The sequence below is a fragment of the Marmota flaviventris genome, chromosome 3 (genome assembly GCF_047511675.1).
Source record: "Marmota flaviventris isolate mMarFla1 chromosome 3, mMarFla1.hap1, whole genome shotgun sequence".
Taxonomy (NCBI): domain Eukaryota; kingdom Metazoa; phylum Chordata; class Mammalia; order Rodentia; family Sciuridae; genus Marmota; species Marmota flaviventris.
Window position 1 is genome coordinate 157555189 of NC_092500.1, and position 15411 is coordinate 157570599.

A 15411-nucleotide genomic window follows, 5' to 3' on the forward strand; every position below is an offset into this window, starting at 1 on the left:
AATGAAATATGATGTTGGAATTTTGATAGGAATTGCTATGAATATGTATTGCTTTGTGTAGCATGGATATTTGCACAATATTAATTATTCTTACCTATGAACATGGACAGCTTTAATGCATTCCCCTTTGATGTTCTGTAATGTTCATCCACCATTTCCTCCATTTGATTCTCATGTTTACTCATGTTTTCCCCTTATTTATATAAGCTTCAACTAGAGGAACAGCAGTAGAACTTATATCCATAAAGAAACATCTGCTGTGTTGCTCTGTGATTTAATGTTTTACTGTACAGATGTTTTACCTAGTTCATATTTAGTCTAAATCAGGTAGTGGGAGGAAACAAGAAGGGGTGTTATCGCATGGTGGAATCCTGCTCTGCTGCCATGTTTTGGAATCTGTATTCATCATGCCAATAATCCTTACAACAGCTTTTCAAAGCAGGCATTATTATTCCTATTTCACATATGGGAACACGGACTGAGTTTCAGGTATTCCAGATAACATTCCTCAAGCCAAAGGAGTTAAATAGCCACATGAATTAAATACAGGCTTGTCTTGCGCAAATTCCATAATATCACAGTCCTGAAAGAACATGCCTCCTGTGTTGTTTTGATGTCATTCTAACTGAAGAGGTACTAGTTCTTTAATTATTTATGGCTGGTAAGGTCAACAATCTGTGGTCCAGCCTGGATTTCCTCTACATCTAAACATTCATCTCTACATATATGTACTTTTTTATGCACACACACATACGCATACACATCACATAGCCACATATACACTGGCTATTTTGATATAACCTTAGTACAGGGGTGTTTTTAACTAAAAATCCTTGTTAAGGAAAAAATGAAGTTTTACCTCTATCTTCCACAATTTCAGAAGTGTACCACGATCATTATCTTTTCCTCAGCATTGTGTTTATTTTGTTTTCAATCTCTCTCTCTTTTTTAGTATCAGGAATTGAACCCAGAGGCGCTTAACCCCGGAGCCTCATCCCCAGCCCTTTCTTTTTTTATTTAGAGACAGGGTTTTGCTAATTTGCTTAGTGCCTCACCAAGTTGCTGCACTTGGCTTTGAACTTGCAATCTTCCTGCCTCAGCATCCTGAGCAGCTGGGATTTCAGGCATGCGCTGTAGTGCCCGGCTCAATATCTCTTTAAATATGCACTTAGTGAAACATGTCTCCATGATTCAGCATGCTATTTGAAATCATTCTCATAAAAAATAGTAGTAAGTCAAATTGACCTTTGTGGAACTTCCAACCATTGGACCCTATTTGGCCCTCTGGAGGTGCCCTGATGGAGTCTTACTCTTGCTTCCCTTTCAACCATGCAAACGTTTGAGGATAATAAAGACGTATTGTCCCTTGGTGTCCACTTCCTTACCCTTGTTGTCATTGGGCATGTTGAGGTGCTATGTGGTGTCCTCACCCTGGTAACTTGCAATATTACTTTTAACCTATGATGCTTTGGGCAATTAGACCAATTAAGATGTGGCTCCATCCATACAGAGTCCTGTGGGTTCTTGACTTTTTTCATAGCTTGATCAGCTCATGTGAAGACCAGCTTAACTGAAAATCCTGAAAAATGTCTTACTTCAATAGCTATTAAGCTAGAAACTTCCTTTTTACTTTATCTCAAATATGCATAAATGCAGTCAAGTTCATTAAGGAAAGTACTGTCTTGGCATGCAGAGTGAAGAATGCAGTAATGCTTTAATTCCTGCACAAAAGAGTGTGGCTCCTAGCTATTGTGGTTCTGCATGTTTAGGATGCAGTTTTTTGTAGGCTGCTGTTCTCTGGTTTACCATCTCTATTTTATTTAGGTGAAAGATCATTGCTTAACCCTGAAGGAGGCGAAAGATTTGTGTAAACTGCATTGTCTCAGTGTGGTGTTTCTTCTCCACTTGCCTCTTTCTCAAAGAGCACGTTCCAGATTTATCACTTCCCATTGGATTAAAGGCGCTCAGCCTTTTTTGAAAATGGTAAATATACTCTTTTATTAGTTTATTGTTCTTTTGTTTCCCCCTGTTTGGTGGATTAAAAACCACAATCATCTTTAAAACAGATTTATAGGTGCACAGTATTGGCCCTTTGGGGCTTTAAAGGTTTGATTGCTTAAATCAATCACTTATATAGTTTCAACAACTGCATTTGGCAGTAATAACAAAATGTCATGATATATATCCAAAGTAAAAAGTCTTTTCTATCTTTCCTTCTTCAAATATCTTTCAAGATCAGGTTTTTATATCATCCACTGTAGGAGATTGTTGGTGAACATGCGTTCTACTCTAAAAAGGAACAGAAGAAACCAATGTAATACTTTGGGGTCCATTAGAGATGATAGCTGGCTTCAGGAAAATAGAAAATAAAGACTTCAGGAAGATAGAAAGAAAAAGCAAAAGAAAACTTCCCTAGAGACCCACCACTCAGATCATTGCTGGCAATTGTTAATATTTTGGTTTATTCTTTTTGAGTTCAAATGCATGGATTTTTCTGTTGTTTTTTTACATTGGAACCACACACACATGTGCACACAAACACACAATTTTTTCCTTATATATAAATACAAATATATATATTTTTTCACATCACTGGTTAGCATTATATATATATATATATATATATATATATATATATATATATATATACATATGTATGTTATTATACATAAATAATATATATATATATATATATATATATATATATATATATATATATATATATAGTTTTAGATGGACACAATATCTTTATTTTATTTATTTTTATGTGGTGCTGAGGATCAAAGCCAGTGCCTCCCCTGTGCTAGGTAAGCACTCAACCACTGTGCTACAACCCCAGCCCCTAGTTAGCATTATTTTTTTTTGTGAATACTAGTTATCTTTTAATGGTCTACTTACTCATTTCTCTATTATGTAATGTTAAAAAGACTTTGATATTTATGCTACAAATGCTGTTATTGTATGAGCTTTTTCCTTTTAACTTGAGGTTATTCACTTTGGCTTGATACCCAAAATGAAATTAAGTAGAATAAATAATATGGACATTTTTAAGGATATTGATACATGTAGTCAATATGTTCAAGAAAAGTGTTCTATACCCAATCAATTAATTAGAAGCCAATCCACAAACATTTACCTAGAGCATATGTATCATGCTTATCTTGGGATAGGTTAAGAAAAAAAAAAACTTACCTGTCCCACTCCAACTCTTTATTAGAACTACATTTTGCAAAGAAGACAGATAACGAGTTTTTAACAATTGCTATGAAGGAGGAACTGTAGGATGTTTTACAATCTGATAATATGAAGATCCAACCCAGTTTGCAAAGGATGGTTTTGCTTAAGAAGTAAAGTGAACCAAGTCCTGAAGGATGGGTAGGAGTTAGCAGGATGGGGAAATAAGGAAAACCGGATTTAGAGAGAATCAGCAGCATGTGTGATTGTCCTGAGGATGATATGATCAGGGAGTTAAGATCCAACTCTTTTAATAGGAATAGAGAGAATGAGGGTTGAAGCAGAAGAAGCAGGTAAAAGGCAAGTCAGAGGGGATCCTGTAGGGCCTGATAAGAGAGTGGCCATATCACTTGGTCATAAGCACTGAGAATCAAGGGGTTGGTTTCAAGCAGACCAAGGGCACTTTTATTTAAAAAAAAATCCCTGCCTTGCAGTGTAGACAGAACATTGTAGAGGCAAAACAGCAGATTTGAGGACATTGTGTGTCTATTACCTTAGTCATGTAAAGATATTGATGGTGTTAGGGTCTAAGGAAGTGGCCTTTGACCATTGGTGGATCTGGTTATGTTGCTTGTGTGGAACACTGAAGAGTGATGTACACTTGAGCACAGCCAGACTGAGTGGTGGGCACCCCTTTCTTACCGAAACAAGGATGGCACTTGCATAAATGCTTTGCATCAAAGACTGGCATGTGAGGTATACAGGAGATTCATGAAGGAAACTGACCATGATTAAAAAGGAATTGATTTGGACTAATTTTTCTGGGTAGTGCATAGATTGCATTTATTATATTAGCACCATGTGGATATAAGGTCAGTAATTGAAGGTCAAGTATGGAAAAACACATTTATTGAATATTTTAAGTGTTTGAACACTCATAATTGTTTTAATTAAAAACTTTTTAAAGAGTTTTGGGATGCAGTAAATATTAGATGGTGTGACCATAGCACCATGCAATTTCTGTTGATGTTTATATGAGGAAATACATACCTATATTCCAAATCCCATTGCAGAACTTTCCTCTAAGTATTTTGATAGTCTATCAGGAGGCTGTAGTCTATGGTTCATTAAAAGAGGGTTAGGAAGATTCCATTTCTAGCTCCTATTTAATTTACTTTAGACATTTTAACCTAAGTCCCTTTAGGTTAATATAGTAAACCTGGTGATACTATGTGTAAAATAAGACATTATAGCATCAGTATTATTATGCTGTAGCTTTTGTTGTAAATCCATTTCTCAGAAATATTTAACTTTATTTTGTTGAAGTTATAGTGATTAAGTTATGCGTACTTAACTATCAAAGGGTATGAATGTAATACTTGTGGTATTGATTTACAGGTAAATAAAAAAAATTTAACCTAAAGTTGTCTTTTATGAAGAATGTTCTATGTAGTTTTTTAAAAATGCATTTGAAAGAATTAGGTAAAAATGAAATTGTAAAATTCTATAAATTTGGGATGGTTTTAAGATGGCCCTGAAGAACATGCTTTCTAACTTATGTGATAGAAATATCAGTCTTTAATTGGGATGACTTGGATTGCTGGAAGTGATAACAACACCGCTATTTATTCTGCACTTGCTCCACATGTGTGTCCTTTATTTATATCACTTCATTTAGATACGAAAACAGTCCTTTTATTTCTTTATTTTACAATTGAAAAATTGGGGCTGAAAGAAAGTGACCCACAAGCACAAGTAATAAATGGCCACGTTGAGATAGGACTTCTGCCCTGTCCAGCTTCGAACATACGACCTCTGCAATAGTGTCTGGATTTTCCATGGTCAGTCTCCCTTCTCTTCTTTCCCATACTCTATAGTCCCTGCTGTTGGAAGCATCCTGTAGCTTAAAATGTAATTTCAGGAACCCCCTGAGATTTTTACAATAGAGGATGTTTTTGAGAACTCAGGAAAAAGTAACTGGGAAAATCTGTGGGATAGCTCAGGGAGGTCTACTGTGGACCTTGGCAGTGGAGGCCACACTAGAGGCACTTCTTGTATCAAGTGGATGAAGTGAGGCCCCATTACTGTGATGCTTTCAAATACTTTGGTTCACTCTAGGGCATCATGGGAAAGAGATCTGGGGAAAAACTACATGGCAGTCATTCTCAAAGTGTGGTTCCTGTACAATAGTGTCAGCAGCACATGGAAACTTCTTAGAAGTGCAGAGTCTTAGGCCTCCCCTGAGACCTACTGAGTCAGATGCCCAGCAATGTGTGTTTTTATTTAACAACCCTTCCAGATGAGGCTCAGGCTAACTTTTGAGAACCATGGTTCTATGGCTGTGTGCAGCTTTTTTTGGTGGTTTATTTGTAGATATAACTAAACTATAGGTAAAAGGTTCCTGCTTCCCTTGATATTTTTAACTTCATCATGAACTTTGGGCAGCCTCCTTGACTTATGTGGTTAGAACCAGGCTGTGTTGTACATTTAAAAAAAATATCAGAGTGGTTGTACCAATTCTCAGCCTCACCAGCAATGTATTGAGTGTGCCCTTTTTTCCATATTCTCGCCAACATTTATTATTACTTATATTCTTGATAATTGCTATTCTGGCTGGAGTAAGATGGAATCCCAGTGTAGGTTTTTTTTTTTTTTTATCTCTTGTACTTTTATTGTTTACATTTAACTTAACACTTGAAATTTAATAGGAATTTTTTTTTCCACAAATGGTTATTGAAATGTCACCTATTTATTTATTTATTATTAGTTGTTCAAAGCATTACATAGCTCTTGACATATCATATTTCATACATTTGATTCAAGTGGGTTATGAACTCCCATTTTTTCCCCCATACGGTTATGAACTCCCATTTTTTTCCCCATATACAGATTGCAGAATCACATCGGTTACACATCCACGTTTTTACATACTTCCATACTAGTGTCTGTTGTATTTAATTTGCACTTCTCTATTGAGATTCCTCAGCAAACGTGGAATGGAACCACTATTTGACCCAGTTATCCTGGTCCAGAGTATATACCCCAAAGACTTAAAATCAGCATATTACAGTGATGTAGCCACATCAATGTTTATAGCAGCTCAATTCACGATAGCGGAGTTATGGAACCTAGGTGCTCTTCATCAGGTGAATGGATAAAGAAAACATGGCTTATATACACAATGGAATATTACTCAGCCATAAAAAGAATGACTTTATGATATTTGCTAGCAAATGAATAAATCTGGAGGCTATCATGCTAAACCAAGTAAGCCATTTCCAAAAAAAACAAAGGCCAAATGTTTTCTCTGATATGTGGAAACTAACCCACAATAAGGCAGGGGTTGAGGGTGAGGGGAAGAATGAAAGTTCAGTAGATTGGACAATAGGGAACGGGGAAGGATAGGGAGGATAGGAAAAGAAAAGACAGTAGAATGAATCTGACATAATTTTTCCATGTACGTATAAGAAAACAACACAGTGAATCCCACTGTCATACATCCAGAAGATTGGGACTCTCAATAGAATAAGATATATTTCATGCTTGTAATTATATCAAAATCTAGTCTGCAGTCATGTATAACAAGAACCAATAAATAAATAATAAAATAAATATAAGATTTCATAAAATTAGTGTGAAAAACATGCAAACTGTTGGTTAATATTTTCATCATTAATTGCATGCTAACATGATAATATTTTAAAACTATGTGTTAAATCCAATAAATTACTATAATTTATTTCAGGTTGTTTTTAATATAATTTCTTGAAAATTTGAAGGACAACTTGCCCATATTTCATTTCTATTGGACAGCACTAGGTTAAAGTTTCACATCAATACAGATAAATTAATTGTTCCTGAATTGTCTCCATTTGCAAGGCACTTGTGTTTTGCTTTTAAGGGGTGTGGGGGTAGAGAAGCTTCAGTCTCCTCTTTCAGTTTATCTGAAAATGACTGCTAATTGTCATTCACTGAAAGCTTTACTAGGTTCTGATTTGGGTCCACTCTACCAGGAACTCAGTGTGATCAGTGAAGACACTCTGCCTGTGCCCTTTGGGAATATAGCCTCCCAGCCTAAACCCAGTGGGTGCACAAGGTGCCTGGGAATTTTTGAGTTGAAGGATTCAGCATATTTTAGATCCCTGAATAATCAAAAGCTTTTTAAAATGGTCTTTCTACCTGAAAGTAAAATTGGAAAACATTAAAACCTAAGTAAGAATAGAGGCATATTTGAAAGCCGAAGTATTTCTATAGCTTTGAGACTCTATCTACATATCACAGAGGAAGGGAAAAATATTGAAAATTGAATACAGATTTCCTTGATTTGGAATAAAGAACTGTACTGAATTCACTTGGAAGGAAGTTTTGAATTTAATTTTTGCTTTAATCTTTTAAGTAATGAAGCGTTCATCAGCACCCAGCCTGAGTGGGCTTATATATAAATAAGAATTGATACAGTCCTGCCCACGGGCCTTATAGTTGAATTACAGAAATGTATAAAGTCATTCCATACTTTATCGCTAAAATTAAAAATGTAAATAAATTGGTTTTATTTTCATTTTCAGAAAAGGTGGTGTGAATATTCCATCCTAAGTAATATAAACATTTTCGAATCTTGGAATCTGAATTTAGTTCACCTTTCCGACTTAAGTGATGAGCCTTTGTTGAAGAATATTGCATTTTACTATGAAAATGAGGATGTAAAAGGTATAACCTTACTATATAATGATAATTAAGCTTTTATGCGGAGATAAATATTGCAGAGGTTTTAAATCTTCAAAGAAATTTTATTGAACTTCTAGCATATAAAAGCAATTATTTTCCTTTCTTTTAATCTTTGTTCATTTATGTAAACAATTTTTACTTAGTGATAATCAGAATGAATATTGAATTTCAAAATATTTATTTCACTTAATATCACTCCAAAAGTATTTTGGGGAAAATATGTATTTATGTATAAGGCATTTCCAGATAATTTTAACAGTTAAATTTTTCCTTTAAGTTCATGCATAATATTTCTTAATAAAATTACTCTAATTAATGTGATTTCTGCTAGTAGATTTTTTTTAAAAAGTACCCTTTTCCTAAAAGACAAGTATTTTTATATATTTGTTATGTGTCATTTTTTTATATCTTTGGTTTTTTAAAATAGTTTTCTTAGAATAAGTCTACTGACGTTTCTTTTTTGTTAAAGAAAAATAAAAACCATTGTCATGGAACCATAACTGAGCTTTATTGAAGGTTTTAAAAAATATTTTCAGTTGTGGATGGAGACAATACCTTTATTTTGTTTATTTATTTATTTTTATGTGATGCTAAGGATTGAACCCAGTGCTACACGCATGTTAGGCAAGTGCTCTACCACTGAGCTACAACCCAGCCCTACTGAAGCTTTTTTGACAGCTTGGGTTTGGTTGCTTTGTATTGCTAACATTGGAATGAACTGACTATCTGTAAATTCAGTGGTCTTTTACTAATTTTTCATCTCTCCAAAATCATAGCTATATGCATTTTTATTGACTGTAAAGTTATGTATGCTATAACATCTTAAAAGCATTAAAGAATAATGAAGAACATTAAATATTCACCATCTGTTATACTTAGTAACTATAGTTATAATTTTAACACTTATCAAATAGAAAAACAAGAACAACTTTAAAATCTGCTCTCTTAGTCAACACCAGTGACCATTTTCTTCTAGGTATAATATGTATCTCACTGAAAACATTACTATTTGACATATAGTTAGAGCTCCATAAATTTAGTCAAAATGTATGCTTCTATAGTGTTTTTCATTGTTATATAGGCCTACATTTGAATTTGGGAAATGCTATTATGAAGGATTATGAACATCTCTGGAACACTGTATCAAAGTTGGTAAGAAAGTTTAATGTGGGAAATTCATTTCCTTTGAGGACAACAAAACTTCAGTTTCTTAGAAAGTCTCCATCACCAATCAAAGGTAACAGATTCCTAATTTAATTCAAAATATAAGCATTGTTTCACTGAAAATGTTTTGAAAGTACCACTGACTTAATGCTGCAAATATACATACTTTTCTGGTATTATACATTTTAATAATTGTCATATGTTTGGGGTGGTATGCAATGACTATAATTTGGAAGATTTATATTTTGTTTGCAATTAGTGTTGTTGCCAATTTAAAAAATGAGCCAGATATATGTGAAATTCTATTTTCAGCAGTATGGAAATTTGGATTAACTAAAAAAAAAAAATCTCCTAGTTTAAAATGCTTGAAATCTGGATTAAGAGACACCCAACATTCCTGTGTTGGGGGACAGGAAGATGTAGTTTAAAGGATATACATTAGCATTTATGTAGGATGCACTTCTAGATATCTATTGTACTACATGAGGAATGTAGTTAATAATATTAAATATTATATTTAGAAATATGTATGGTAGATACAACATGGTGAAATTGTAGAACGTAAAAAATAAAGAATCTTAAAGTACCAGTGATACCTACAAAGGAAAAAGATTAATCTATTAATAAATTTTCCTTTAACAATAATAGAATTCAGAATGCAGTGGAATTATATGTAGTTGTTAAAATATAATTTAAGAATGAATGAGAAATAGGTACAATTTCAGAAAAACAAAAATTGATTTATTCATTATCACAGCATCACTGAAGACGTTTCTTTGTGATGAACCTCAGGTAAAAGAAAATGATTCAAAAGGAGTGTGAGAGGGCTGGTGTTGTGGCTCAGTGGTAGAGCGCTCGCCTAGCACATGCAAGGCCCTGGGTTTGATCCTCAGCACCACATAAAAATAAATAAATAAAATAAAAGTATATATATATATATATATATATATATATATATATATATAGAGAGAGAGAGAGAGAGAGAGAGAGAGAGAGAGAGAGAGAGAGAGAAAGCCACAGGATACTTAGGATATATTGATAGAAGGATATTTTTCATAATTTAGGGAAAAATATACTCTTCTATCAGTATGAGTTCCTTCAGACAAAGACCATTGAGTTCAAGTAGTTTATTGATCCCACTAATATCCAGTAAGAGAGTGCTTAGATAAGATTCAGAAGGGAATAGCACCAATGTAGGAAATGCTCATGAGTTGGTTTCCATTGAAGGCAAGTCCAAGTAAATTTCACTGAAAATCTTGAAAGGTACAAAGTACCCCGGAGGTGTCTTAACTGAAGAGCAAGATAATTGAAGTATTTATCAATAAACTCCTGTTGTGACTGTGGGTAAGGGCTGTTTTTAGTGTTTCTGGTCTGCTCCACATGGGCTGTAGGTAGAAAAGTGCTCAGCCAGGGTTGCAGGGGCTTAGGACAGGAAAGTATCAGGGCAATCACAGGAACAGGGGACAGCAAGAGGAAGAGCAATGGCGGTGTACCTAGAATTAAGAACTAGGCACCATAGAAAAAGTCATTCATGAGCCCATTATCATAGATATATCAGAATAGATGCCAGATATATCTGATATCTATGATATCTCCCGATCTATCTATCCACCTACCTATCAATCATCTGTCTAGCTATTCTGTGTGTGTTAGGTTATAATATCAAGGAGGACCCAGGAGAATACTGTAATGATAGAAAATATCTCATTACCACCTATATTTTTCCTACTTCTTTTTAATTTCATTTCATAAAAGAGTGTGTGTGTGTGTATGTGTGTGTGCGCGCACGCGCGCGCATGTTTGATCTGAGTGAAACTTCCATCTTGAGATTCCTTGTCTCATACTGGGGAATAATAAAAGCAAAAATATTTGCAAATAAGAAATATATATATATATACCTACAGATTACTCTGTTCATCCATCCATCTACCTACCTATTCACCAATATGCTTAATTTCTGTCTGTTCTGCTGTGTTTCAAAATGTTTTAATGTGAGAAATAGCTTAATAGGCAGGACTGAAATTGATAAATGTAAATAGGATTAATGACAAATATTTTTAATGTGAAGTTTTTAGAAAATATATATTATATTCTTGTATAAATATTTCACATCTATCCTTGTTTTATTTTATTTATTTATTTTTGTTTACAGATGGCTCTAATGAAAAGCTGCCTAATTTGGGTTTTATTCCAGTGTCATCTAATGTGATCGATAAGTTTACTGGCGACATTTTGAAGGACTTTCCTTTCCTAAAGAGGTAGATGGCCCAAAATGAGCTTTATATAAATAACACTTGCATGAAATGGATGAGTTACTTATTAAAGATTCTTTGAAATATATTTCACTACATGTAATATGTGCTGTAGTGTATAATGAATTTAATATCAAAATATTCAATGATCTGGGCATGGTGGCACATATCTCTAATCCCAGCTGCTTGGGAGACTGAAGCAGGAGGATCCCAAATTCAAAGCAGCCTCAGCAATTTAGGGAGGCCCTAGGCAACTTAGTGACATCTCAAAATAAAACATAAAAGTGATGGGTTGTGGCTCAGTGGTTAAGTGCCCCTGGGTTCAATCCCCAGTACATCTATCTATCTATCTATCTCTATATCTACCTATATCTATATAGATAGATAGATAGGTAGATAAATGGGGAGAGAAAGAAAGAGAGACAGAGAGAGAAGAGACCTTTGATCACTCCTGTGTAAACATGTATGCGATTTTAATCTTAGAGTACACCACTCTAGCCCCATGTTTTATTTAATGAATATTTGTGGATGTGGATGGGACTGTTAGAAACATGGAGTGGTTCTGGGTTCTTAAGCCTCTTATAAACTGCTGTTTGGATTCTACCACTCGTATCATATCACAGGAAGAAGAAAGAAACCTATGATTTTCAGAAATTATTACAAAATGAAATCTGTGCTGTTATATTTGGAGGCAAGCAATTAAAACACGTGTGTATTTCTGTTTGTTCACAGTGATGATCCCATCGTTACCTCCCTGGTGAAACAAAAGGAATTTGATGAACTTGTGCATTGGCATTCTCACAGACCTCTTAGCGACGATTATGACAGGACAAAGTGCCAATATGATGGTGAGCCCAGGGACTGGGATGAAATAAATTGAAATTGAAATTGATTTCACTCTCTGTTGTTTTATTTTATAGTGAAAAATTCTCACATTATGAGCCATGAGTTAAAATTAAAATAGTCTACAAGTATTCAGATATACATCAGGAAGGATGGTAATGGAAAAATTCTCATTTTGTGTCCTGATGGTTTGTAGGTGTCTTAGGAGAGGGTGCAAAAATATGGCATTTGTCTCCTCAAGACCTGGGCTCGGTTTTAAGAAAAGATAGTTTGTGATTTAAAAGGTATGTGTATTCCGTGGAGTCAAATCTGGTGAGGCCTAGTCTTTCCAGCAACTTTCACTGTGGACTGCATGTAACAAATACAAGCATTGCCACCTGCCTTTGTGCTTAGGGGTTCAAGCGACAAAAGGAAGCCACAGAACCACTGCCAGTAGATCAGCAGAGCTTGAATTAGGAATCTTGTCTCCTCAGTTCATTCCTTGTCTTCATCTCACCTTTATCTACCTCTATGCTTACCCCCACCTCCTTAGAGTTGACAAAACTTACTTTCAGAAGACGTTAAGGGATTGCCCAGTAAGTATGCTCCTATGAAATACTCATCAGCCTGCTTATAGAAATAGCTACCAAGATTCCTGTAAGATAGGAGGAGAGGCTTTACATGAACCATTCACATCTTTCAAAGTGGTTTGACTTGATGTACCTAGATTCAGACATAGAGAAATTAACCAGCGTGGTTATTCCATTCAACTGAACATTGAAGTTTCTTTTTTGGGTGAGGAGATATGGGAGTAATTCATACCCTGATTGTTGGGCCTTGCTGTGACATTGGGTTTTTAGAATGAAGAGAGCTTTCTTTAGCTGCCAAGTTCTTGGTCTGTGTCTGTGGTCCAGAGTAAGGATTTTTTTTTTCCCATAGAGTGATGCAAGAAGTCAGACTATCTTACATGGTTTTCTTTTTTGATTCTGCTTCTACCTTTCTTTTAACCTCCATGTGAGAGATAATGTCCCAAATGTGTCATTTTTTGGTAGTATCCTAATATTTGTTTTTGGAAGTAGGCCATGAAAAGTGCTCTGTCACCTCTGTAAGTAGGATGGGAAATGACTCTATGAAGAAGAGACAGTAGTTTGAGCTGATTCCTTTTGCTAAGAGAATCTCAATTCAGGCTGTCTCATATCAGAAAGAAAAGTACATGTCTATGGGCTGGTGGGAAGAATTAGTAAGAATGCCACTAGAAAAAAAATAGCAATATTACATGTTCATCTTTCATTTTTTCAGAAAAATCTAGAGATCCTCGTGTTCTTAGATCCTTGCAAAAGTATCACCTTTTTCAACGATTTTATGGGAATTCATTAGAATCAGTCTCTTCAAAACTCATCATAAGTCAAGGTGTTAAGCCAAAGAAGGATTGTCATGAGCCCAAGAGCAAAAAGACACGTGTAAGTTTTGACAAATTCTACGGATTTTTACTTTATTTAAGTTGATGTTTGTTCATCCTTTGGTGGTTAATTTTTATGTGAGACTTTTTTCATTTGATTACTTAATGTCCTATTTACTTGCTAAGAAAGTCTAACCCACATGTAAAATGTTATATACAATCCTCTGTACATAACAACATATATTTATGTGGAAAAGAATAAAAGACATCAAGTGACTAAAGGTTTGGATTTAGAACTGTTGAAGTAACAGTAAGAGTATAGTTGTTGATTAGTTAATGACATTCAATACCTTTTTTTTACATAAGTGGTAAAATAGGTAAGAAATAACTGTCTGCTCATTTTTGCTTAATAGACTGTCTACACTCTTCCAAAGCAGTTAAATTATGAGTTAATATACCACTTTTTTTGGCTGGAAGATTAGAATTATTCATCTCCTCATTTTTGTGCATTATATTCCTGCAATCTTACTGTTTTCCTCCTTGGAATGTCATTTTTCTACTGAGGACCGTACTGAGAATGGAGTAAATAAGGAAGATTCAAACCTATGTCTGGTTTAAAACTAATAGCTTATCATGTGAAAATTAACAATATCTTTGATAATATCTACGTACAGAAAATTTGGTTAAAACTGAATTTACTGATTTGATGATTTTAGGCAAAGGTTTACTTTCTTCTTTTTTTTTACTAAAATGAGCAACTCATTAGAATTTAGTCTATTTCTGTGAAGATTAGGTAAAGTGTTTATTTTACTAAAGATATCCTCTAGAATTGAAGGTTTCGATATATTAGAGAGTGCCTGATAAACAACACCAATCCTAGCAAAGACATTTGTCACCTGTGTGCTTTATTGAATGAAGCAAGCATGGTGAAGTTATCAGAAATGAAGCATATGAAGATCCCACCCAGCCCACCCAAAAAAGAAAAGAAAAGATAATGAAAGAAAACAACAACAAAAATCTTTAGTCTCACTTTGAAATTTTTTTTTAGTTGTAGATGGACACAATACCTTTATTTTATTTATCTTTTTATGTGCTGCTGAAAATTGAACCCAAGGCCTCACACATACCAGGCAAGCACTCTACCACTGAGCCACAACTCCAATCCCCAGTCTCACTTCTGAGTACTTACTTGGGAAAATTTTGGCAAGATCAAGAAACTTCCATATCAGTATGCTTCTAATTTGCAAATTGGGAGTGACAACAGACATCAGTCCACAGTTTGAGGATTCATCTAAACAGCTCTTTTATATTCTATTCAAGATAATGCCAAAAATACCATGAACTATTCTAGAATGTTCTCAGTGCTTTTGTGAAGCCTCTCCTTGAACTGCTTCAAAAATGCAACCAGATATGGAGAATGTTTCAGCTTTTGCTTTAATAGTCAAAAAGAAGCCTCACTAAGCCCTCCTGTGATGGTTATTTCTTTTTCATGATAATGACCTTCTCATTTTTATAGCAAAATTTATTATCAGTGAGACCACTCAATTAAACTTTTACTTTTATTTAGGGGTACCATGAATCATCTTTTCCTTTTCTGAGATATGTTATAAAACAGTAAATTTGCAAATATTCTCATCACACAGTATAAGAGATGAAGACTAAAAAAAGATCTCATCCTTTCCCCTGTTATTAAAAATTAAATAATTTCAAAGAAATTAAAACATCTTTATAATTTTATAAATATACTCTCCTACCAACAATAATCTAGGTACTCAGATTAAATGAGATTTGTGTATGTCAAGGAACTACGGCTTACTCTTATTTTTTTGAGACTGAACTATGTGGAATGGACTCATAATACAGAGCACTTAGAAG

The 15411-nt window shown here is 34.4% G+C and overlaps 1 protein-coding gene across 3 annotated transcripts in view; it reads left to right on the top strand.

Moving 5' to 3' along the window:
• The window catches only part of Ddx60 (DExD/H-box helicase 60), a 100742-nt gene that overhangs the window by 22261 nt on the left and 63070 nt on the right, over positions 1–15411 (top strand). For all 3 annotated transcript variants that reach the window (XM_071610541.1, XM_071610540.1, XM_027927010.3), the window contains exons 8-13: positions 1825–1983; positions 7740–7881; positions 8981–9136; positions 11216–11321; positions 12048–12163; positions 13437–13597. In XM_071610541.1, the coding sequence (XP_071466642.1) occupies positions 1825–1983; positions 7740–7881; positions 8981–9136; positions 11216–11321; positions 12048–12163; positions 13437–13597 (840 nt within the window). The remainder of the gene's footprint in view (positions 1–1824; positions 1984–7739; positions 7882–8980; positions 9137–11215; positions 11322–12047; positions 12164–13436; positions 13598–15411) is intronic.